The 27,111-nt window shown below is 39.8% G+C and overlaps 1 protein-coding gene and 1 non-coding gene across 2 annotated transcripts; both read left to right on the forward strand.

Annotated features, from left to right (window-relative positions):
- Window positions 1-25,993, forward strand: LOC132303210 (protein DSS1 HOMOLOG ON CHROMOSOME V-like). The gene is made up of 2 exons (XM_059800379.1): window positions 1-221; window positions 25,707-25,993. The coding sequence occupies exons 1-2, from the start codon at window positions 131-133 to the stop codon at window positions 25,835-25,837; spliced, it is 222 nt and encodes a 73-aa protein (XP_059656362.1). The 5' UTR covers window positions 1-130; the 3' UTR covers window positions 25,838-25,993.
- On the forward strand, window positions 21,531-21,628 carry LOC132305962 (small nucleolar RNA Z161/Z228). Its single transcript, XR_009481761.1, has one exon. It is a non-coding gene; the product is annotated as a small nucleolar RNA Z161/Z228 (small nucleolar RNA).
- Window positions 25,994-27,111: the final 1,118 nt, after the last annotated feature.

The following is a 27,111-nucleotide window of genomic DNA, read 5'->3' on the forward strand; positions in this document are numbered from 1 at the left end:
AAGAATTGTGGATCGGCGTGTTGTTTTGAACACCAAGGTCCATTAACCGATTTTCCTTGGTGTTCGGCCTAAATATCTTTCACTCGGCACAGGTTAGGGTTTAGTTGAATCTTTCTTCTGAGAGTTTAAAATGGCAACAGAAGCGAAGGTAGTCAGTGAAGACGCAAAGATCGACCTATTCGAGGACGATGACGAGTTCGAAGAATTCGAAATCGATCAAGGTATTTTATTTTTTATATTTCAATTAATAGACCCAATTCACCCGGTGTAGTATTTTGTTTGAAACGTTTTCATGATATCTTCTTAATTTTGTAATCTTTAGTCAGGCAGACAATTTCGTAGCGTACAAGCCGCAATCTGATATCTTGTAATCTTTAGTTTTTTTTTTTTATTTATTTATTATTTATTTATATTTATTTTTAAATTAAGAATAATTTCATTTGGTGTTTTTTACGTTCTCTAGCATAGTAATATTTACAATTTACACACTGATTTAATGGGATTGCTTCATAATGTGAATGTGCTGGATTGGTTTGGTGTGGGAATAAAGTGAACCAAGTTCATAAAACGATCACACAATGTAGTTAATCTTTTTATTACAAGTACTATTTTATCACAATGGTTAGCATTGCTTCTTGGCTGACTGAAAATTCTTTTCTATTTTTTCGAGCCATTCTTGTATTGTTAATTGATTTAACACACAAGGAGGTTGATCACACGGTCAATCCAATTATCATACCAAATTGAACTTTATAATTATATTGTAGTACAAATATTTTTAATAGTTGATTGTTTGTATCTAAGAGGGCGGATTTGACCTGAAGGTCAACCTTTTGAAACAGGAAAAGTTGTCGGAGTCCCGTGTTCTGGTCTAGCCAATGAATTATATGTCTGTATCTGTTTCAATATCCAGCAAATGAATTATTTGTATGTAGACTTCAATATTTTTAGGTTGTCTTTGTTTAATTAAAATCTTATGTATTTATAAGTGATAGATTAGATAAGAGAACGTAAATTGAATAGGATTGACACTCGACATCTTCATATTATATGATGGGTTTTGGTGCCATCTTCAACATTTATAATTTAGAGACATTGTTTACTTTGTCTGTTTTCTCTTTGTTGTTTTTGAGTTGCACTTCTGTTTAGTCCCTTCGTCACTCATTAGTAGAACCTTATTCCCTACAAAATAAAGAGTAAATTACCCTAACCTCCTCTGAGGTTTGGGCATTAAACATTTTAAAAAAATATAGTCAACCTCCTTTGACGTTCTGGTCAATTACAGAATCCCCCATTCCATTAGGTTGCCGTTAAGCCCATTAATAACGTTGGTTAACCACTTAACCTTGAATTTTAGGATCACACTACCTTTTTTCATATGCGTAATTACTTTAGTAGTAAAATATTAGAAAATAACCAAGTAATCTTGTATTTTAGGATCACAGTACCCCTTTTCATCTGCGTAATAACATTACTTGCTCTCACATCTTATAATGTACAATCCCATAACTCTTATTGAAGGAGCCATCTAAGTTAAACAATCATATGCACCATCTCTCATTTTCTCTCTTTCTCTAATATTATATTTCACATCTCTCTCTCTACGTATATATGTATATACGTAAATATATATACATATACATGAACATACATGTGTCTTTCTCCACTCTCCATTCTCCATTCTCCATTCTAGGTGATTGGACATGCCATTGGTGATATATTGCTTAATTGGAAAGAACCCTAGGGCGTATTGCTTAATAACACAGACAGTGTACATAAATATGTATCCTATATAATTGCAATAATAAGTAGTATGGATTACATGTTGCTAAAATATAGCTTAGACATTCAAAATATCAAGTAGGCATACAACAAAGAAACACCTAATTGCCCATTATAACTGGCTGTCAGGTTCACGAATTTTTTCATTGTAATTGTGTTCACATTATTCTTCACCGCAAATACCTGGCCATAGAAGCTCAAAATCCTAACCCTCTCATCCTATTCTTCACAATGATTGCATTCATGATCAACCCGTAAACTCAGATCCATGAAGATTCCACATATATCGTTCTTTACTCTTCCATGGTTTAGGATTTCGCAAAAGAATAACTTTTTATTTGATTGATAATCATATAAAGCCGCAATATTCATACTGGAAATTATGATCAAGGATTATTGGGCCGAAGAAGCAATGTCGCTCGATCTTTATCAAAAAGTATAGGATTTTCCATTGCACGAGGGTTTCCAAATGAGACGATGTCAAGCGTAGGTAGGTTCCAGAAGGTTATATAATGTGAACTAGAGAGAGAGAGAGAGAGAGAGAGAGAGAGAGAGAGAGAGAGAGAGAGAGAGAGAGAGGGGCAGTTCTGGGCAAATGCAAACTGATATAATTTTGGTTAATATCACTTGAGGGCCTTTTTGTTATTCTGTATTGTGTCAAAGTGACAACATTCAGTCATGATATTTGTACAAATATGCAATATTAGTTGTATGAGAAAATGGTAAATTAATAAAAGTTAACCACCATTCCTTTGAGTAACTACAACAGGGGTGTGACAGTGACTACTCAAAAAGTTTAATTTGAGGCTAATTAACTTAAACCTCAGTGGAGGTCAGGGTCATTTACCCTAAAATAAAAATAGGGAAACAAGGGGAAAGGAACTTTAAATAGATAATGACATATTTAATGCTATATTTTCTTATCATACATTAATTGTTTGTGTATGTCTAGTTTATTTTGTTTAGTGCCAAGCTCTCCATTTCTTTTAGAGGTGGCATTGACAACTCTTGCATCAACATTAATCTTCTCTTTGGAAGAACAATGCTGAGTCGTAACTTCCATTGAAGCATCGCTTAATGTTGAAGGCTCTGCAGCATTCTGAACCTGTGTTTCAAAATATAGCTCTCCATCAATTGCTATATTTTCTCATCCCACTATAAATATTATGCCTCCACCGAGGCTCCAACACTCAACCTCCCCATTTGGGGAGGAGAGTTTATATCATCTGGGCTAGTGCCCATTGGTAAAAAGGAGGTTGTATGATTATTTTATATACTGCGGTAAATTATTTTTTGTTGATTAAAAGACTAGAAAATGAAAAAGAAGTATCTAACTTGGATAAGGTTTCATTAGTGATTGCACGGCTCATCACTATACTAAATTTGGTGAGAAGTTGAGTTTTTCCATGGTTACGTGTGGGTATGGAAATATATCCAAGAGAAAAGCTTTTTCTTAGTTTGTCCTTTTGACTTGTGAACTAGGATGTTAGCAAACAATGAGATTAAGATTATTGCTCAACTATTTGAATCTTTCTGAATCATTGAAAATTTTGAAGGATCTTGAGAAGCAACCTGCAAACTGTGTTATGAAGGAGAAGATGAATGTAGATTTTGGTTCTAATTTGGTATCAGAGAAAAGAATCAGAATTCCAACGCCACCAAATTTGGGATTGAGATAAAAACCTAGAATCATAATCTGTGATGTGAATGAAACATGGAATCAGAATAGAAGGCATCCCAAATCTTTTATCCCACAAAGCCCATGGGTCACAAACCAAAAAGCCCTTCATCCAATATTCCTACATCCACTTCTTCAAAAGATTACAGTTTGACCAGTTTTGCATACTAAAAACCTGTCCTAAGTACATATGTTTTTAGCTAAGAGTAGTAAGTAAAAAGCACAGCCTTTTGAAACTAAGGATGAGGAACTGATTGTTGTTTTGTGTATTAAGAGAAAGAGGAAAATTGTAGGGAAGAGGGCCAATTCAGGATTAGACGGATAATCACCTTTAACTAAAAATAGAGAATGGGAGAAGTTGAAAACTTGAAATATGTTGGCTTCTAGGCTCAAAAGTGAATAGAATTTGGGCATCCAAACCAAACACTAATATCCGGAGAATGAATTTGATCAGCCTTTAATTTATTCAGGCTTTTATCTACCAGTGTAATTTTCTATTTAGCAGCGTCCCCAAACACAATTTTGAGAAAATTAGAAATACAAAGAGAGAAATCCAGAGAGAGAAGGGAGAGGTAGATTGTCGAGATTGAGAGACCTGTGATTGCCTTTTTCATTGGAGATATGGGACACAACAAAAAAGTGTCCAGATGAGGGAGCCTAGAGGATTTGTTATGCCAGCTATGTATAATATATATATTTTTTTGATAAATAAGCAATTCATTAAAAAAGCGTTTAAAAGGGGAATGCGTCCCTAACAAAACCACAAAAATTTGGGTACCCTAAGGCCCCAGGGAAGCCAAAAACTCAATAGTCTCCTCAGCAGAAGAGCAGAGTCTACCCGAACCTCCAAAACAGAGAGAGCTAATAACAGAAGGTTTCAGAACACTGATGGAAGATTCCTTTGCTTCAAAGGATCTTCTATTCCGCTCCCTCCACAGACAGCACCAAAGACACAGAGGCACCATCCTCTAGAACCCTCGAGCTTGTGCTCCCACCCAACCCCCTCTCCAGGTTTCGGGTGTCCATCAGACCTCTCGTAGATCTAGACATGACTCAATAAACTCCAAATAAACCTAGCAAAAGATTCCAACAATCAATCGCCACTGGACAATGCAAAAGAAGATGATCAACCGACTCGCCATTGCACTTACACATGCAACACCAATTCACTGTGATAAGCTTTCTCCTTCTCAAATTATCTAGTGTCAAAATTTTATCCCACACAACCATCTTAGCAAAAAAGGCCACTTTCAATGGCGCCTTAGTTCGCCACACTGCCTTCCAAAGGAATACCACCCCATCCGAATCCAAAAGGCATCCGAAAAAAGATCTCACACTAAACATTCCCCTAGCAGAAGAAATCCAAACAAGAGAATCCCTACCTCCTCTCTGGATCACCTGGCTATGCAACAACTCTAAAAAACCAAAAACATCATCCATCTCCCAATCCTAAAAAGATCGCTGAAAAAGCACATCCCAAACCGGTCTCCCGCTATCAAGGCGATAGCAGTCCGCCACCAAGGCATGCCTATGCACCTCAATCCTAAACAGTCTAGGGAAGGAGCATGCTAAAGTGCGGTCTCCACACCACGCATTCTCCCAAAACTGAATCTCCCTACCATCACGAACTCTGAATCTGAGATGCTTAGAAAACTCATTCCATCCCTTCCGAATGTCTTTCCAAACACCAACACCTCTAGGTAAAGACACCACAGTTGAGCACACAACACCCCCCCCCCCACCAACACCACACACACACACACAACCAAAGCGACACAATATCACCGTCCTCCACAATCTATCCCGCTCAATGCCAAACCTCCACAACCACTTACCTAATAAGGCCTTGTTAAAAGGCAACAGTCGCCTAATCCCAATTCCTCCAAACTTAACAGGCTTACACACTTGCTCCCAACGAACCAAATGATACTTAAACTCATCCCCCAAACCTCCCCATAAGAAGTTCCTCTAAAGTCTTTCAAGACAAGCACCGAGGACGAAATCTGAAAAAGGGATAAATAATATGTGGGAATGCTCGACAAAGTGCTTTTCAACAAGTTAACCCTCCCACTTTTTGATAAATATTGCTTCTTCCACCCCGCAAGCCTCCTCTCCACCATCGGATCCCAAGCGTCTACAATCCTCGAAGAATCCCCCAGAGGCAAACCCAGGTAAGAGATCGAAAAAGAACTAACTCCACAACCAAGAACAAAAGCTAATTCCTCAATCTCCGGAACCTCACCCACTGGAATCAAAGCGCTCTTCCCCACATTCACTTTCAAACTTGAGACTGCTTGAAAACAGGTCAACACCGACCTCAAATATCTCATCTGAGGCACCTCAACCTCACAAAAGACAAGAGTATCATCTGCAAACAACAAGTGAGAAATCTCCAGCTGATGCATAACATCCCTTCCCACCCTAAAACCCCTTATGAAACCCACATCCACAGCCCTCCCCATCAATCTACTAAGCCCCTCCATCACAATGATGAACAGAAGTGGGGATAATGGATCTCCCTGATGTAAACCTCGCGAACTACCAAAAAAATCAGTTAGGACCCCATTCACCAACATCGAGAATCTCGTTGAAGAAATGTAGAACTCAATCCAATTCCTCCATTTTTCTCCAAAACCCATCCTTACCATCAAGTATAGCAAAAAACTCCAACTAACATGATCATAAGCTTTCTCCACATCCAACTTACACAAGACCCCTGGAACCCACTCCTCAATCTATCATCCACATACTCCCTAGCAATAAGGACAGATTCCAAAATTTGACGCCCTCCTATGAAAGCGTTCTGAGATTCCGAAATAACCTCATCCAAGACCACCCTCAACCTCAAAGAAAGAACTTTGGCTATTAGTTATAAATTTATCCCAACAAACTAATAGGTTTAAAGTCCTTCACATCTACGGGTCCGCCCTTCTTCGGAATGAGAGCTATAAACGATGCATTCAGAGATTTCTCAAATCTCCCCTGAGTATGAAAAGCATGAAAAGTTCCCATCACCTCGTCCTTGACCACGTTCCAACTCTCCAAAAGAAACCTCATAGTGAAACCATCCGGACTCGGAGCTTTATCCCCATTACAATTTCTCAACGCCTTTAGCACTTCCTCCTCAGAAAATATAATCTCCACACCCTCCCTGTTCGCCTCATAAATCCTATCAAAATTAAGTCCATCAATTGGGGTCTCGCAAACACAGGCTCCGTAAATAACCTCTGATAGAATCGGTCAATCCCCCTGCAAACATCGTCCTCCTTACTCAAGACCACCCCATCCAGAGTAAGCCTCCCTATGTGATTACCCTTCCTATGAGCATTAGCCAACTATGGAAAAACTTAGTGTTCCTGTCCCCCTCCTTAAGCCATAATGCTCTGAATTTCTGTCTCCATGAAATCTCATCCGACACAGCAATCTCACCCTAGCAGCCGCTTTCCTACTTCTCTGCTCATTATCAATGCCACCCATGCCTTCCTGGCTATCAATCTCTGCAATCTCAGCCAAAGCCCTACTCTTCCTCCGCTCGAGATTCTTGAATACCTCCTTATTCCACCTTTTTATCTCCTTCTTCAACACCCTAAGCTTTCTAGCAAGAATAAAGCTCGGATTCCCAAACACCATACTACCTTCCCACCAACACCTCACACACCCTTGGAAATCATCCGCCCTAAGCCACATATTTTCGAAACGGAAATGAGTGATTCTAGACCTTAACCCACCACAATCCAACACCAAAGGAATATAATCCGATGTCGGTCTAACCAAGGCTGCCTGAGTTGCATCCGGAAACTTCTCCTCCCACTATCCTGAAATAAGAAATCTATCCAAGCGTGAAAGGGAAGGGGACTCTTTGCCATTTACCTATGTGAAAGAAGCACCCTCCAAAGGTAAATCGTGAAGATGCTAGCCATCAATGAATTATGAAAACTGTACCATAGCCTGTGTCCATCTTCCTCTTGTTGATCTCTCCAAAAGGGATCTAACCACATTAAAATCTCCCCCCACACCCCATGGAAGACTCTACTAAGCCTTAACAAATCCCAACTCCTCCCAAAGAAGATGCCTCTCCCCATCATCTATTGGATCATACGCACCACCCGAGAACTTCCAATGAAACCCATCCTCTACCATAGTAAAACTGCAAGAAATGGAGAATCTCCCTTGCCACACATCCCCTTTTGACACCCATCTCTTATCCCACATTACCAAAATACCCCCAGATGTCCCAACAACATGCAACGCGTCCCATTCAATAAACCTCACACCTTACAGACTCATAACCTCCCTATCTAAAATGGATGCTATCTTCGTCTCCTGTAAGCATACCACATGAACACCCCGCTTCCTCACTGCCAATCTGACCACCTTTCTTTTGTCCGAATCATTAAGCGCTTGGACATTCCACGAAATTATGAGGCACTTCATTAAAAACCAGTAGATGACCCCTCCCCTCTCCTTCTCCCTCTTCCCCTCTTACAGCTCCTCTCCCTCCCCGTCCCATTCTTCCCCTCATAATTAATATCAGAAATCGAGCCTCGTATCTCCCTTCCCCCTCTCCACGGGGATAACCGCTTCTTCTTTCTACCTGTTTTGTTCACACTCCCAACATCCTCCCCATTCTTTCCCTCCACAATTGAATACATCACCAAACGAGCCTGCTCCTCATCTGGCTGAAAGGTAGTCCCAAAATACAGCTCACATTATCAATGTTATCCTTCACCCACTCCACCCCTCTGTCTTCACAACCTACTGCAGAGAACTCCCTCCCCCCGTCCGGCCATAATACACATAACAGTTGCATCTCTAAACAGGTAGAATCCTCCCATGGAACCATATCCATAGCGTTCCTATCATTACCCCCTCCCCTCAATCTGTCACCACCGTCATCAGTCGAAGCCTCAAACCCATTGAAAGCCAAAGGTGAGCCAAAATCCCCTTCAGAATCATCCCCTATTGTTTCTGACCCGAAATCCAGCAAACGGTTCAAACCCTTCAACCTTTTATACATTCTCAATTCCTTCACTAGTATTGGCGCATCCTCCTGACTTAACTAAAATTTTGAGTCACGTCCCACACACTCCGTAACTCCATTCAGACCTATCGACGCTGCCATTATCGATACATTCTCCCTTAATAAGTTGGGAGAAGAGCTCAGCAGAATTTCCAATGTATGATTCCTTAACTGTCCCACCTCATCCTCAATCTTTGCATCCAGCCCCATCCCCTCCGAATCCACTTCCACCACAGGCGACAACACCCCATTTCTCTCCGACTGCCGGTCAACCTCCACCCCCATTTCCCTCCTCAACACCCCACAAGAAGGAGTAGAAGAAGAAGAAGGAGCAGACAGAAAGCTCTGAGAGTTATGGAAAAAAGATATACCAGGTTGGCTTTCCTTTGGGCAAACCCATTTCTGTTTCTCCTTTCGTGACCAATGCTTCCCATCTCTAACTGTGGGATCACCATCCTCAAAAGAAGTTAATGGTAGAGATCGAAATCTATTGTCCAAAGCCATCTGCACACAGCAACTCCCATGGCGAAACCTTTTCCCCTTGTGACTGCTATAAGAACCGGCTCTAACCTAGTTCTCTTTCTCCAATCGCGCCCAATGTCTATTAACTTCACCAAGCATCGATGCAGAATTCCCCATCTGGGCTTGGCCCAACCCATTCACTCTAGATCTCCTCTTCTTCCTTCGAGCCCAAACCCAAAACTCTAATGCACAGGCTCTTATTAGGGCCCCAATAGATAGCCCTATCTCTCTTCTACTGGATCAAGTTATTAGGCCCATACCCATCATTGGACTTGTGCTTCTGAACATAAGGACCAACTGACCTATTGCGCGGCCCATTCAATGGCCCAGCCCCTTCCAACACCTTATCTTTAATCTTCGAAATTCTATCCCCTGCACGTGCACGCCTCCAATCCACCCCTTCCCCACTCGCCTTCTGTGCGTACATATCACTTCATCCCTAACCTTGCTGCCATCCATCTTTCTCCGATCTACCCAAGTTGGCCGAATGGACTGAACCAGCATCGGATCTGCGAGACACACGTCTATTCTTCTCAAAATTCAGATATGCCATGGGTTTCAACACCACAGAAGGAGCAATCTTCTCCGTCACTGAGATCTTGAAAGCCCAATCTCTGTCTTCAACGATCACGAACTCCGAGATGACCCCATCGTCGTCCACCGTGATGACTATCCTTTTTGTCTCGCTCTCAGAGACCTCGACCTCCCTAAACCCACCACATAATTCCCCTATAGATTCAAAGAGCTTCTGGCACCAAAGATGGAGTGGAAGGCCAAACAACACTATCCTTCTCTGCCTCGTCATTTTCCTCATCCCCAAGCACCCAACTCTGTAACACCACAAATCGATTAACAGCTGTGCATCTCCCCAAGATTTTCTACTCCATCTTAGCACCCTCTGCGCTTCCTTCTCCGAAGGAAATCGAAATAGCAATAGCCCACCTGGTAAGTTCGAAATCGTAACCCCACATGAAATCTGCCAAATCCTTGATGCCCACTCCTCAATTCCTTCCAAGCTACCAACATCTCTGTCGAATCTCCCAACGAGGCAAGATTGAAGCGTCGTTTCCTGGTGGCTCGTACTCTGCTCATCCACCCAAAGGACAAACCCTCTGTTTGTGAACGTTCGCACCACCTCTCCTTTCAACCCCAATCGTGGCAGACTTGCAACATCCAAAAAAGTCCTCTTCATAACATAATATATGTATATATAAAATATATCCTCGAAAACTGTGCCCTAACTCCAAATCGCCTAAATCGCCATGTCCTTTTGAAAACATGACATAATAAATGCTATGTATAAATTAAACCATTTAAATTGCAATTTTTGACTTGTCCATAAAACTAGTAGTTGCATGTCAAAATTTATTTCTAATTCTCTGGAATTACCATCTCAAATTGAGATTCAGTTTATTATATTGCTTCCAAATGCTGGAATCGGAATTAAATGCCTGCTCCATTTCCAGGATTGACCTGTAATTCTGGGCTCAATTTCATGTGTCGGTCCTAGCTTTGTGTAAAATATAGCTATAAAGGTATAGGTTTTAATTGGTCAACTTGGTGATATGCATGCATTAATAGAAGGAAGTGAAAAACCAGCGTAAGCACAGGTTCCATATGCATGGTGGAACTATGCATGGTGGAACTTAGAAGGTGTAAAATTTGGAATTGTTAAGACGGTTAGACGATGGAAGAAAATATAATTTTGATCAAGAAAGAACTTCCTTTTGAGATGGGTGGATCATGTAACTGGTTGTGTATTTGTGTTGAGGGAAATGACAAAATGGATCATTTTTTATGCCAAGGTCATGACTTATGGGTGATCATATTAATAAGCTTGGTGGTATTATGCTGCTGATGAGATGATATATAGTGTTTATGCAGGAGCATCCTACTGAAAATAATACATAATAAAAAAAGGGAAAATGAATTCTTCCCTCAGTTCACTTGGAAGAACCATTGCGTGTATTCGTCGATTTTTTTGGTAATGGGGTCATTGATGCAAAACACATGATATTTGTTAGGACAATTAAAATTGCTGGAAATCAAATTGTTAACTTTATAATTGCACCATTATTAGGGTCTAAGAAGCATGGACGCGACCACGATATGACACATATACACCAACACGCCAAATTCTAAAAAAAGTTGGACATGAATACGATGTGGACACAACTAATATAAATATAAATTTCTATTTATATATATACACCAAGACAATGATAGAACTCTAATTACTTTATAATTTCTATACTAAAGTTACATAAGTTAGAAGGTGAAACTATTTGAATATCAAAAATATATTATATTATATATGATATTACTATTCTATCTTGTAATTGTAGTTATGTTTTTGTCCATATTACATTCTATGACGTTTTTATTGTCAATTTTTTAAAAGAAAAAGAGGTTGGACACTTTGATATATATTCATAATGTTGTTTCTAGGATTGCCATATATTTGTTTTATAGAAGACAAAGTGTGGGATATGTTGTCGAGCGTCCAGGACCAAGTGTCTGAGATGTGTTGGCCAAGTGTTTAAGATGCGTTGACGAAGTGTTCGAAATAATAAAAATTATTTTTAAATTATGGACACAGTCATGAAGTGTCGTACATGTGTCCATGAAGTTTTGGTGTCCAACATGGACACAACACCTCATAGAAGTGTCCTTGCTTCTTAGATTATAATCCATTCATGGTTCATGTTCAATGGAAAGAAATGAAGGCAAAAAAGTAAAGGAAGGACCAATTTACAAAAGGAACTAGCTGTAAACTACTGAGCCTTCAACCACTTTCATGAAGAAAGGATATTTTCTGTGAAATATGTGAGACAGGATTCCTCAATTTATCCATGAAATGGTAAGGTCAAGACCTAGAACATTTTTATTCCGAACAAAAAATCTAATAAGCTGCTCTCTCTCTACATACATATATATATATGTGTATATATATATATGTCTATCTATGTATCTATCTATCCAGTGAGGAAGGTGAGTTGTGGGATATGCACAAATCAGAACTAGCTCACGTAGTTTTTCCTGCTCTTTCACTAGGAAAAGTGTTTGGTTCAGTTTTGGTATAGGACAATGGGTTTACAGTATTTTGGGGGAGGGCTATCCCCGTTGTGTCCTAAAAGGGGGGATAAATGAAATCTTGGAATCATGATTGCGAAATAAAAGAGGAGATTGAAAAAATAGAGGTCGGAAGAGAGATTTGTGCTTTAGTTGCCTTAGTCTCCACCTATGAAGCATGGGTATAGACTAGGGCTGCAAATGAACCAAACTGCTTATGAACAGCTTGGGCTCGACTCGTTAAAAGCTCATTTCAAGTTCGCTCACGTAGTAAATGAGCCGAGCTTTGTTTTCAAGCTCGTTTAGTAAATAACTTGAACTTTGAACAATGTTGTGTTCGGCTTGTTAGGCGCGTGAACAAGCTCATTAACTTAAGCATTTAAGAGGTGTAGCCCATATGTTATACAAGTTTGGCCCAACTTACATCATTTCATTAATAAGGCCCAAAGATTTCTAATTCATTAGCCCAGTAGCCCATCATCCAAATAAGATTCCATCTCAGCCATTAGATTTTAATCCTCCTCATTCATTGGTTTTGCTAAAGTTAGGATATAGGAATAAACCCTAGAACAAGAGGACTAGAACCACATATCCTCTTCCGCTCCACCAAATAATCCCTATGGCAGCCCTCCACATGCCACATCCCCCCCCCCCCCCCCCCCCCCCCCCCCCCTCTCTCTCTATATATATATATATTAAATGGATCTTAAGGTCGAGCTACAATGTAACATATCTCGATTTGCTAAAACCTCGTAAGATTTTATTTCATCTTGAATATCTGTATTTCATCTTTTTCTTTCTTATTGAAAATCAAAGATCAGATTTCATGAATGAGACCACGGGGATGTCTTGAATCGGTGATCGTTGTAACTGAGCCCGAGCTTGTCGAAACTATACAATGCTTAGCTTGTCCAAACGCCTCTCTTGAGATGATAGAGTAGATCCCAAACAATCTAAAGCTCGGCTTGGCTCAATTCAATTTGTTTGTCGCCCTAGTACAGGCACAAATGATATGCATACGACAAATTCTTAAAAAATAGGATGTAAAGATGGCAATAAAACGTCAAAATATATAATGTAGTAGTGTACGTATGTAATAAAATAAAAAATATATATTTTTTATATTAAAATGATCATTCTTTATCATGTTATGTATATTGTTACCAACACATCGTTCTAATCATATTATGACAAAAAAGCTAATTGTTGGGAATTATATTGCATAGATAAATTTTGGACTAAATTAGTCATGATATATATCAAATTTTTTTTATCTTTATGCTTTTCTTAATAATTATACCATGATATTGTATTTGAAAAAAAAAAAATATTATAATATAATGGCCGAAGTAACTGAGAAGTATTGGATACATAGCCGAAGTATCTGAGAGGAATCGGATGCGTGTTAGAAATAATAATAAGGGTAAACTACAGTGACCTCCCCTAATGATTGGCCTAACACGGGTGCACTGGTTGACCAATATTACTTCGTGTCCCCCTGAGGTTAGGTGCGTGATCCCCTCCTGTTATCTGGCCATCAGCTTTGTTTTTGAAATTTCAAAAAATAACTTAGTTGCCCTTGCCTTGTGTTAAAAGACCTTAATAGTCTTCTATTTTTACATGAAATGACAAAATTACCATCAACACATTGACAAAATTGCCCTTGATGTGATGGAAAAGAAAGTACAGACACTATGCAAACATCAATGAAATGTCATTGGAATGCAAATGAAATGCAAAGTTTACAAAATCAATTTTCTTACCAATTTCATATTATTAAAAAATACAAAATCCTAGGTATGTAATAAAATATTTTTGCTTCATTATGACGTCACTATGTGCGATTTCACCACACTAGGGGCAATTTGTGGGGGCGATTTGTGTGACTATGATTTTGTTAGGTTTGGGATGAAATCCTTTCTGGAAATTGCAAGATTACCAAGAATCTCGCTTGGATAGGGATGGCAATGGGGCGGTTTGGGGCGTGTTTTCCATTCCACATCCCCGCCCCCATTTAATTTTGGTACCCCCAAAACCGCCCCATAACCGGTTCATTTTTTCCTTCTAATTCCCATAACCGCCCCCGCCCCATCCCCACTGCCCCGCCCCCGCCCTATAACCGATTAGGGCAAATCATTTAGATCTGAACTTGCCCTCTCTCTCACTCTCTCTCTCTCTCTCTCTCTCTGTGCAACTGCAAACTACAAAATCTACAAGAATTAGAAGGTCAAAACCCATATATTTCGGCCTCCCTAATCGCCTCCATCTCTATTCTCGTTCTCAACTCTGAACTTGCCCTCTCTCTCTCTGTCTCTGCAACTGCAAACTACAAAATCTACTAGAATCAGGAGGTCAAAACCCATATATTTCAGCCTCCCCAATCGCCTCCCCAATCGCCTGCAACTGCAAACTACAAAATCTACAAGAATTAGAAGATCAAAACCCATATATTTCAGCCTCCCCAATCGCCTCCATCTCTATTCTCGTTCTCAACTCTGAACTTGCCCTCTTTCTCTCTCTCTCTGCAACTGCAAACTACAAAATCTACAAGAATCAGAAGGTCAAAACCCATCGCGTCGGAGAAGAGATCGGCCCGGAGCTGCTCAAAGCAATTACAGAATCAAAGATCTCAATCCCAATTTTCTCCAAAACGTATGCTTCGAGCAAATGGTGCCTCTAAGAGCTTGCCCAGATGGTGGAGTGCAGGATAACTAAAGGGCAAGTCATTGTACCCATTTTCTACGACGTCGCGCTGTCGGTTGTGAAGCTTCAATGTCCTGCAGCAAATTCAAAACATTCAACCCAATGCACTCTGAGCAATCAGCACTTGGCAGATGGGAATACACAGAGTCAACAGGTTACAGACCCAGCATTTTCTGAGAATGCAACCAATCTGATTCGGAAGTTACAAAGCTATTGGTTGCATTCAACAATCCAATTCCAAATATATATGAATAGAAAGAAATTAAGGCAATGAAATAAACAAGCTTTTTCAAGATAAGAAAATGCATTTTCACATATATTCAATGATGGGTTTGAGAGAGAGTTTAGAGTTACACGGCCGCCTCAATAGCAAAATGGAAGTGAAGTGTAGGGTTTCCATTATATATATATATAGTAAAGGTTAATTTGGTAAATATATTAATATGGGTGGATAAATTAGTAATTTAACATGTTAAACGGGGCGGTTGCGGGGGCGGGTTTGGGGCGGGGATCTTAGTCCCCTGCCCCCGCTCCGTAATCGACTGGTTTTTTTTTTTTTAACCCCCATCCCCACCCCATTTAAGTAAACGGTTCTCCAAACCCGTTTTAAATTGTGGGGGGGCGGTTCCCCACCGGGTTGGGGATTTTTGCCACCCCTACGCTTGGAAGGGAAGTGAAGACGGCAGTTCCTCACCGAGGACCCTCGTTGTACATTGACGGGGAGTTCGTCGGAGGAAGTCAGTCAGTCCTCTCATATTGTTTGGTCGGAAGATTTGATAAGGAAGTGGGAGGTTATGATCGTGTGAAAGAACGGGCAGCGCGGGCTTGGAATACGACCTGTGGAGTGGGGGTAACACCCTTATCCAACTCACTGCTCCTTTTTCGGTTTCCTTCTCAGGCAGAGGCCAAACGCGTGTTGAAAAAAGGGCGACGACAATGGGGTTCTACAACTTTGAGGATTGATGTGTTTTCCTTTCGAGTTGGGTGTTGTGGCATTCTTAGATATAAAGGTCTCAAACAGATCAGGCTGTTTGGCCTCCCTTTGCATCTTTGGTGTCATGCTTTGTTCGTAGATGTGGGAGAGCTTTGTGGTGGGTACGTGAGATCTGATGCGGATGAGACTAGGGACGCCAAAAGCGTTTGGATAACAGTGAGATCCAGCTGTGATTGTCCGAAGTTCGTGTTTATTAACGATGACACCTTTTGTTACAAGGTCGCGATTTGGGAAGAAATCTCGCCGGAGCTTGTTCCTTCAACGGAAAGTCTCGAAGGTAGTGACGGATCTCATCTTATGTCGGAAGAGAAATGGGATGAGATTCTTAGTAAAGGAAGAGAGGGGGTTCTTGAGATTCAACAGTGGCTGAAGGATCGTGAAATCCAACAAGCAGTGAAATTCATAGGAGGTAGAAGACGAAGTGATCTCCACACACCGGCCAAACGCGTTGATGATGAGCAGAGAAGGATTACACGTGGAGGTCAACGGGATGCTCTTCCTGATTCTGCCTTATCCTTATCTCTTGATGATAAGGTAGGGGAGGAAATTTCTTTTTGGGCTGAGGATGGTGGCGAGATGGGCCAGAGGATGTCAAGACGGGCCAGGAGTCAGATTGGGCCTGGTCTTAATTTTGGGCTCACTCAGCCTAAACCCAACTGAGCAAACTTTGGTTCTGGGCCTATTTGACGGGTACAAAAAGGGCCGCTTAGATTCGGGCAAAGTGGGTGGATTCAGACTGGGCTTATTAGATTTGGGTCTAACAGAACGGTGCGAAAAGGGCCAAACTCTTTATCTATCTCTTTCCCAAACACCAAATCAGGCCCTAAGCCATTTAAAGAAGTCCAAGCCCATGCTAAGCCTTTAACTCATTTGTCTAAGCTTAAACTTGAGCGGAGGATGATGGATGTCAGTCGCCATGGATCTCGGTGGACTCGGACTGAAAAACAGAAATGGGTTGCACGACCTCACGCTTCATTTTTAGGTTTGAGTTCTGATCATTCTCAAAATGCTCTCTCTACTTCTACTTCTTCTTTTTGGTGTGGAGTGGTGAGAACTAGGGATGTTGTGGAGGTTGTTTCGAATAAACAGAGGGGTCTTCTTGGGTCTTCAGGTTCATGGTGTGATGGGTCAGCGTTGGATGTCTCAAAAGCCACAACTGGGAGTGTAGGTTGTTTCAATGGAGTGACAGTCTGCGTTGGGAAAGATCTGCACTTCAAACTGAATAATGAATCAGCTGTAGCTCTGCTTAAAGAGCTTCGGCTCTTTGCTGTGTTTGAAGGTTTGAACAGTCAACCATCTGCGAATGAGGTAAATATTTCAGCTGAACAAGATAATTCGGAAACAGATGGGAATATGCAGTTAGGAGTGGTTGATTTTCCTTCTCAGTAGCACTGTTCTAATGATTCTCTTTCCTGGACGGATTTTGATCAATCTGAAGTGGATTTTATGGAACCTTTGGCAGTTGTGCGGCCAGATTGTTTGGAGACCACCAATGATTTGGGTATGGAATAGATTATTGAGAACATTGGAGCAAGTAAGTGAAGCTTTAGGTGTCTCTTCAGAAGGTTATGTTGAACAAACCTTGTCTATTCTTCACGAAATAGTTGCAGGAAATGATAGTACTGAACCTAATCGTGGCACAAAAGAAGTCAAAACCAGAAAACAAAAAGGCGAATAGAAAGTGAAGAATCTGATTTCTTGTGTTAATTATGACGGGAAGAATGGGACGACCAAAGAAGGGGGAAGAACTAGAAGTGGTAAATGGGGAGCAGGAGGAGAATTGATCGTTTTTGGTTCTTCATGAAGCTACGACTTATAACATGGAATGTTCGTGGTCTAAATGATTCGAATAGAAGAAGGGTTGTCAAGGTAGCTCTGAGGAAGTGGAGTGCTCATGTCGTTTGTTTACAGGAAACTAAGATGGCTTCTATCACCGTTGCGATTGTTAGGAGTCTTTAGGGAGGAAGATTTGTGGAATGTGAAGTGCTGAACGCCTTTGGCACTTCAGGTGGTATTCTTCTCATGTGGGATCGAAGGTGGTTGTCAAGTTTGAATTGTTGGAAGGGTATTTTCTCTATGTCATGTCTGTTTCAGATGGAGGAAGACAATTTCAGATGGGTGTTTTCAGGTGTTTATGGCCTGTTATTGATGGTGATAGACCAGTCCTGTGGGAAGAGCTTTGCTATGTTAACGAATTGTGGTCTTTGCCTTGGTGTTTGGGCGGGGATTTTAATTCTGTTAGGTCCCCGTTTGAGAGGTCCGCAGGGGCAGGTGGTCCTCTGAAATGACCATGTTTTCAAAATTCATTGATAGTCATTTTCTTATTGATCTACTGTTGGAAGGAGAAGCCTTTACTTGGTCTAATGATAGGGAACCGGTTACTTTTTCCCGGTTGGATAGATTTCTGATTTATGGGGCGTGGGAAGAGCATTTCCCGGATGTCTCTCAGGCTGTTCTAGTTAGAGTGACATTTGATCATGTGCCTTTAGTTCTTGATTGTGGTGGTTTGAGTTCTAGACGCACACCTTTCCGCTTTGAAAATATGTGGCTAAGATCCGAGGACTTCCAAGGGAAAGTTCAGTCTTGGTGGGAGGAAGCTAGTTTTACTGGCGCTGCTAGTTTTGTGTTAGCTAGAAAGTTTCAATTTCTTAAAACTGAGTTAAAGAGGTGGAATAAAGAAGTGTTTGGGAATCTTGAATGGAAGAAGAATAGAGTTCTTGCTGATATTGCTTAGCTCGATCGTCTTGATGAGGTGGGACAGAATGGGGAGTCATTATGCTCTAAAAGGGCCTCTTGCCAAGCGATTTTTGCTGAGATTGCTCTTATGGAGGAGATTTCGTGGCGTCAAAAGTCTCGGGCATTGTGGTTAAAAGACGGGGATCATAATACAAAATTCTTCCGTAGACTTGCCAACGCTCACAGAAGATGTAATCACATCGGGCGTATCCGGGTCAATGGTTCTGAGTTGTGGAGAGAGGATGAGGTGCACGGAGGAATCATTTCTTTTTATCAGCAGCTCTATACTGAGACTTTGGGTTTGAGACCTACTCTTGATGGTCTTCCCTTTAATTTTATTTCTGAGTTGGATAGTAATAAGATCGAGATTCCATTCACGGAGGAGGAAGTGCTTAAGGCACTTTCTAGCTGTAATGGGGACAAAGCGCCAGGCCAGATGGGTTTACTATGCGGTTTCTTAAGGAGAGTTGGGAGGTGGTGCGTGCTGAGGTGATGGGCACCTTTCAGGATTTTTATTCTCATGGCACATTTGAGAAATCATTGAACGCATCTTTTATTGCTCTCATTCCCAAAAGGGCGGTGCCTTTGATATTAAGGACTTTCGGCCAATTAGCTTAATTGGATTTTTGTATAAGCTTATTGCCAAGGTTCTTCTCTCTAGGATGAGTAATGTTTTGGATGGTCTCATTTCAGAATCACAGAATGCTTTTGTTGGTGGAAGGCAGAGTTTGGATTCTGTTCTCATCGCAGGGGAATGTGTTGACTCTAGATTGAAAAGTGGAGTTCCTGGCGTTTTGTGTAAGCTTGATATTGAGAAAGCTTATGATCATGCTAATTGGAAGTTTGTTCTGTATCATCTTCGGAGGATGGGGTTTGGAGACAGGTGGATAAGATGGATTGAAACTTGTATCTTGTCAGTTATGTTCTCTGTGCTAGTGAATGGTTCACTTGCGGGTTTTTTTGCTAGCTCACGCGGTCTGAGACAAGGAGACCCATTATCGTCTTTTCTTTTCCTTATTGTCATGGAAGGTCTGAGCAGATTAATGAGAAAAGCGGAAGATTTGGGTTACATCAGAGGGTTCAGAGTTGGCAGAGATGTTGATCATCAGATGTAGATTTCCCATTTGTTGTTCGCAGATGATATTTTGGTTTTTTGTGATGCCGAAGTTTCTCAACTCAGATAACTGAGGTGCATTCTTGCTTGCTTCCAAACGGTTTCTGGGCTAAAGATTAATGTTGGAAAGAGTGTGCTTGTTCCAGTGGGGGATGTTCCAGATATTTCCTCCTTAGCTGTTGTCCTAGGGTGTGGAGTTGGTGTTTTTCCTCTTCTTTACTTAGGATTGCCTTTGTGAGTTTCTTCTATGCGAGTTGGGAATTGGGACCCAGTGATTAATAGATATGAGAAAAGATTAGTTGGATGGAAAAAATAGTATTTTCTAAGGGGGGGAAAGTCACACTCATTAAGAGTACTCTCTCGTTCCTTCCTACCTACTTTTTATCTTTGTTTCAAATTTCACGCTCTGTTGCTGAAAGGATTGAAAAAATTCAGAGGGATTTTCTTTGGGGTGGAAGGGGAGAGGAGTTTAAGTATCATATTGTTAATTGGGTCAAGTCTGCCAACCGTTGAGGTTAGGCAGGTTAGGCATTCGAAAAATGGTTCCTTTTAATCATGCTCTCTTGGGAAAGTGGTTATGGAGATTTAGAAAGGAACGCCATCGCTAGTGGAGAAGAGTTGTCTCGTGTCGTTTTGGTGAGGAGAATGGGGGCTGGTCCTCTCTCCCAGTTACTATTACGGGAGGTGTTGGTTTGTGGAAATTCATTCGGAAGGGATGTGATGTTTTCTCCTCACATATTCGATTCAAAGTTCGTGATGGCAGACATGTCCGTTTTTGGGAGTACCTTTGGTGCGGAGATCAGTTGCTGTCTCACTCCTTTCCTAGATTTTACAGTATTGCAGTCAATAAGCATGTCTATTTAATTGATTGTTATCAACTTGATAACAATGGAGTTACGTGGGATGTGCATTTTAGGTGCCCTTTCAGGATTGGGAAATGGAGGAAGCTTGTGTTTTTTTGGATACGTTGTATAGGTAGAAGGATATTGGCAGAGGGTGTGATGATATTTTGTGGGTTCCTTTAGCTCATGGTAGGTATGGTGTCCGATCCATGTTTTTTTGTTTGTCCAACTTCGTTGGTCACGAGTTCCCATGGAAGTCTGTTTGGCGTTCTAAAGCTCCTCTTAGAATTGCATTCTTCGTTTGGATTGTCACATTGGGAAAGATTTTGACATTGGACAACTTGAGAAAGAGAGGCAACATCATTGTTAATTGGTGTTGTTTTTGTAAAGCAGACAGTGAATCCGTGGATCATATTCTTTTGCATTGCCCTGTGGTGTATGATTGTTGGAGTTTTATTTTTGGCATGTTTGGCTTTTTTTGGGTAATGCCTAAGCACTCCTCACAATTGATTAACGCCTGGAGAAGATGTCTTGTTAAAGAACAAGCTCGTGAATGTTGGAGGATTGTTCCACATTGTGTCTTGTGGTGTTTATGGCGTGAGAGGAATAACAGGACCTTTGAAGGAAAAGAATCGTCTTTATCTAATTTAAAAATTCATATTCTTCGTTCTTTGTTTTGTTATGTAAGAGGAAGCGCATGCTCCTCGATTGATGATTTCTTTGATCTTTTGGATGCTATTGGTCCTTAGATCTTTTTTCTTCTTGTATTAGGGACGCGTTCCCTTTTTGAACGTTTTTCAAATATATTTTTACTTATCAAAAAAAAAAAAAAAAAATTTTACGAAATCAATTTTTTGTTAATTACATTTCGATTAAATTTGAAAAATTTCAACTTACATAATTATCTTATTTAGATTAATCAAAATTAATCAAGCACTTATATTTACATTAATGGCGAGCTGTGCATTTGATTTTCTCTCACCTTCTCTCCCTTTGTTTACACACACACACAAATGCATATATGTATTATTTTTTTCTCTCTAGTATATGATTTTATCGAAACAATGAAACCAAATGATGAGTTTGGATTAAATTTCTCACGACGGTCGTCTGAGACACCTCAAAGTGTCAGAACTGATGCAATGATCCAATGTTTCTGATGGTTTCTTCTTCTCCCAAATATGAATATGTTAATAATTTTTATTGTTCTAATTATCACTTATATAAGTATATCTTTTATTTAATATGTATATATATTATAAATGTTGATGGAATGAGGATAATGATGATGAACTCAACATATTCGGATTGCTTTCAGGAAAGGAATACAGCGGCTCCTACTCATACTGAAGGCTTGCTTCAATTTGTGATAGTCTTAAATTTACATGTTTGAGTTTCAATTAGTGGTCTTTTATAACATGGTTCAGATCACTGAACTGGCATAATGAGGATGCACATTTTATGAGGTCGAAGATTTTTGAAATTTTGGTTTTTATTATTTATTTGTGTGCCTTTCTGGTTTTCATGGTACCTCATTCCCATGGAAGACGGTGTGGAGGTCTAAGGCGCCTCTTAGGGTGGCCTTTTTTGTGTGGACTGCAGCTTGGAGTAAGATTTTGACTTTGGACAATTTGAGGAAGCGAAGGCATATCATTGTTAATAGGTGTTGTCTTTGCAAGATTAATGGGGAGTCGGTGGATCATCTTTTGTTGCACTGTCCTGTGGCTCATTATTGTTGGAGTTTGATGTTTGGCCTGTTTGGTATTCATTGGGTCATGCCTCGGTCATCTCGGGAGGTGTTAGATATGTGGAGGGCCAATGGGTGGGGGCTCATGCTAGAGTTTTTTGGAGGGTGACCCCTTTTTGTATTTGGTGGAGCCTTTGGAGAGAGCGTAATGGAAGATCTTTTGAGGGAAAGGAATCCTCCATTGGGGTGTTAAAATTTTCTATCATTTGTAATTTGTTTTGTTGGGGTCAGGGGAGAGACTACTCCTCTCTTGAGGATATTGTTGATTTTTTGAGCTCTTTGAGTTCATAAGCTCCGTTTTGTCTTTGTATAGTTTGGGACGCGTTCCCCTTTTGAACGCTTTTAATACAATTTACTTATCAAAAAAAAAATTATTTATTTTTTTTATCTCTTATATTTTAACAAGGATGCAGTCATTGTCAAGCCCCATCTCTTATATTTGTATTGTCAAATTGCCAAACCCGAAAACAAAAATCACACCCAAATCCACCACCACATATGATGGCTCTATGATAGTATGATTTACATTCGTCAACGTCACAACCCATAACTTCATAACGTAAATAACATTTAGATGAGCCAATCCTTTCACTGCCATCAACCCACTATCAAACCAACCCCACCAACAACCGCTCGATCAGATTTGAAAGATCTGAGATTGAAGTGCCGCGGGTCTAGGGTTTGGCTTGTACTATTTGAATATGCAATTGGGGGAGAGAAGAGAGAAGAGGGGATAAGAGAGTTGGGGTTGCCATGGTGGTGATGGTGGTGGAAGTGGTGGGAGGAGGTTGAGGAGAGGGGGAGAGAGAGAGAGAGAGAGAGAGAGAGCATAAAATGGAAGTTTTAGGGCTTGGTTACTAGTGGGGCCAGTAGGCTAATATAGTATTTACAGAAAAAATGGGGCTAATATATTCTCTTGGTTTGATAAATTTTTTTTATTTTAAAATAAAACATTTTAAAATTAGATATGGATATGAAAGACATTTCATAGTATTACTTAACTTCCGTAACCTCACTAACAGCAATAACGGAGGTCGGATTAATATTGGCCAAACAATGAACGCGTGTGTAATTAGGCCAAACCTTAATGCTGTGTTCGGTAGGAAGGAAAGAAGAGGTGTGGAGAGAAAATAGGAAGGAAGTGACTAATTTTCTTTATTCAGTAGAGATGATACAAGGAAAGAAAAGAGAATAGGAAGGATGACTCATCCTTCCTCCTCTACAAATTTTCATCCGCCCAAAAATGGGTGGAAGAATGGAGGGAAGACAAGTGGACTATTATAGAAGTTTTAAATTAAATATTATCCTAATTTATACAAGTTTTAAATCAATATTATCCTCTATAAATTACAATATTATAAATATTATTGGATATAATGGTAAAAATAGTTAAAATTTTCTCTTTCCTTCTATCCTAACGAACATAGTAAATTATGAATTTATTCTCTTCTCTTCTACTCAACCGAACAAAAAGAAGGAAATACATAATCTCTTCCTAGTGATGTCTCATCCATTCCTTTTTCTCTTCATTCCATCCAAATTTTTTCTTTCCTACCGAACCGAGCATAAGGGACGTCAGTGTAGTTTACCCTAATTAAAGTAGTTTTCAAATTTTGGATACGTTTAGAAAGTATCAGACACGTATCCACGAGTATCAGAAGAGTTTCAATATTTGACACTGACACAATATGTGTAAGTCCCGTTATATAGGTATTTGTTCTTCATAGATCTCCATTTAATGCATTGAATGATAGAATCTCTGCTTCAATATGGGTATCTTTTTCGGCTCTATCATAAAATGATTGCAAGAACATGCACAAAAGTAGAGTATTTATGACACGACATAAGTTGCAATATTTGATGACATTTAACTCCACAGTGCTAGTCCTCTCGGCTAGTGTAGAAAAGCTCTTTCTCGATTTTGAAATACAATTTTGAACTACTGTAGTTTTATTACTCGAGGGAGAGATGCGTCATTGTTTTTTGTTACCTTCTTCTTTTTCTATGTAGGCAAGGCACTAGTAACTATAACATTGTTTTCATATCGTACGCTCATAAAAGAAGTGTTGAGATTCTTTGCTCATATGTTAGTTCAATTGTTCTGGTGACAAGTTTGCCATATAAAATTTTCATCTCTCCAACTATGATATATTGGTGATGGCCCTACAAGAGAACCACACATATTTGTATAAGTTTGGATTCGTAGGGCATGAATTGTTAGAAGGAAGTGATAGGGCACCTTCCAAGAAAGTAAAAGAGAGAAAATGTAAGACAGATGATCCCCTTCATGTTTGTGAGGGGAGAAGAGAGAGAGAGAGAGGGAAAGATAGACTCTACGAGGAAGTAAAAGAGAGAAAATGAAAGGCAGGTGATCTCCTTCATGTTTGGTGAGGGAGAGGGATGACTGTGTCTATTGTTAGAAGGAAGAGAGAGTCAACTTCTCAGAAAGTAAAAGAGAGAAAAAGAAAGACATATTATCTCCTTCGTGTTTGGGGCGAGGGCTGTGCATTAGAGAGAATTTTCTTCTAAGAAAGTTAAACAGAGAGAAAATATAATACATATTATCTACTTCATGTTTAGAGAGAGAGAGTCTTTTCGCGTGGGGCGCTTTCAAGACCAAATTTGCTCTGTTCTTTTTGTACAAGAAAAATATACATATACATGTGTGTATTTGGGTATCTGAACCCTATACATGGCTTGAGACTGTGCTGGCTTAGATGGGAGGCCCAAGTGAAGGGAAGCAGCTTTTGGATAGGGTATTAAATTATTAGTAGTTTTATATGCCCTCATTTTCTATATCTGCAGATGGCCTTTGGCCTTTTTTTTTCTCAAATTCACCATTATTAGTACTTGTCAAAGATAAATTTCACCCTGATTGAATAGCAACTCTAAGTAATGCAGGATAAATGAAAATTGGGAATTCAATTATTTAAGATATTGAAAAATGCACATAATATATATCCAGATCCACATGAATGTGCAGTTGTGTTACCGTGCCTCAATTTTAGGGCATTGCAGTGATGACAATAATGCGTGACACCCTTCTGTCTACAAATCATAGGTCTTGATTTCACTTCTTTTCCCCTGCTTTCATCTTATTGTGATGTTGAAGTTTGACAACTAAATGGATTACTTACTGTGATTGGTTTCAGAGTCAGTTATACATGCAAGCCTCGCTGTGTTTTGCTGGTTAATTAAATACCAGATTATGGCAACACCTGTTATTTTGTTTCTTTGCTAATTGAAAAAACATATGTTATTCCTGTGTTCTGAATCTGGTGTGTTTTTTTTTTTTTTTTGTGGGACTTGAACGCTCAACTTGCTTTTTTTTTTTTTTTGGGTGTGCGCGTGTGGGTGGGTAGGTAAGATACCCTTACACTTTGTCCCTTTTAGGACTTGAACCCTGGACTTTCTTTTTGAGAGGTTCTCTCAAGCTAATGCTTGGCGGTCTTGTGTTTTAATCTTCTTTTCACTGATAATAATGGTAACAATGCAGAGTGGGTGGACAAAGAAGAAGGAAAAGAAGTAAATCAGCAGTGGGAAGACGACTGGGATGATGATGATGTAAATGATGACTTTTCTCTGCAGCTTAAGAGGGAACTGGAGAACAACACTGAGAAGAAGTGAGCTAGGTCAAAGTATTCATCAGTGGTACTCTTACTCTGCATTATGACTTTGTTATTCAAACTCCAGATGGTTTTCGTTTCTTTGTTATGTTAATTGCAGATGGTTATCCTCATGTGACACATTTTCTTTGGAATAACATCCATGAATTTTAATCTAGACACATTATCAAATTCTATACCATAAACTCACAATCTAAGTTATATTTTAAGTGGGCCTAATTGTGTTGTTTAGTTCTTGTACTGAACAGAAGTGTTGCATCATTTGATTAGTTATTTACCTTGATGAACAAATACGCCAATGTGTTAATCTAGCGGGAAATGTGCATCATGTGAAATTGCTAAAATTAGGACTCTTGGTTGTGCAACCTTGCCTTGAAACGGTCAATGACATGAAGCTGCTGGCGGCATGTCGCGTAGGTCTTGCATTCTTCCAGGAAGATGGTCCGTTGACAGCCCCATAGGAAAAGCAATGGTAATATTGCTTTGCAGGATGATTTCTTTTTTCTTTTTTTCTTTTCTGGGCAAAGTGGACAGGATGATCTTTCCTAACCTGTATTTTTTGGTTGTAGTTCGAGTTGCATAATTATTGGTGTCCCTTTCCTCTTTTATAGCAGTTGTTGAGCTTGTAAAGCAGCTTTGCCTCTACCGATCAATCATGGAACTCCTGTAGCCAATACCAATGATGTTGCCTTGAAAGTTCTATCCAATCAACCGCTTCAAATTACAAAATAAGTTTGATTTTGATTGTTGCCTTCTTTGGTCAAGACTTTGAGTGGGAGGACTCGAGGGTTGTAAGAATATGGTTGGAAGGGGTCGAGATTTGTTTGAACTCTTTTCAATCATTGAAGTAGAACAATCAAGTTTGTGATTTTGGTGGCGTGGACAGGCAGTGGTCAAACAATCTAAGCTCTAGGTCTAAGTCACACATTCTTTCGTAAAGAGTGTCGCTCTTACGATCTGAGCGTGCCTCCGCTCTGTACGCGTTTTCGCTCAAATTCTAACTATTTATGATTTAATTTTACCGTTTTTGTGCTCCCGCTTTCAAATTCTCTCTTACTCCCGCTTTATGTGACTTGGCTCTAGGTTTAACCTTCTGTTCTAATATTACATTTAAATAAAAAATAAAAAAATTATTTTTGCAGTTCAACCTTTTATTCTCATTTTACATTTAAAAAAAAATTAAAAAATTATTTTTGCAGTTATGAAAGGGGTTAAAAGGTCAAATCACCCAATACAGTTTTTCTTCCTCCTTTTCATTCCCACTAAAGTAACTAC

Source organism: Cornus florida, unplaced genomic scaffold (assembly GCF_030987335.1).
Source record: "Cornus florida cultivar Cherokee Brave unplaced genomic scaffold, ASM3098733v1 CherokeeBrave_3.0.0_Hap2_Chr04, whole genome shotgun sequence".
Lineage (NCBI taxonomy): Eukaryota > Viridiplantae > Streptophyta > Magnoliopsida > Cornales > Cornaceae > Cornus > Cornus florida.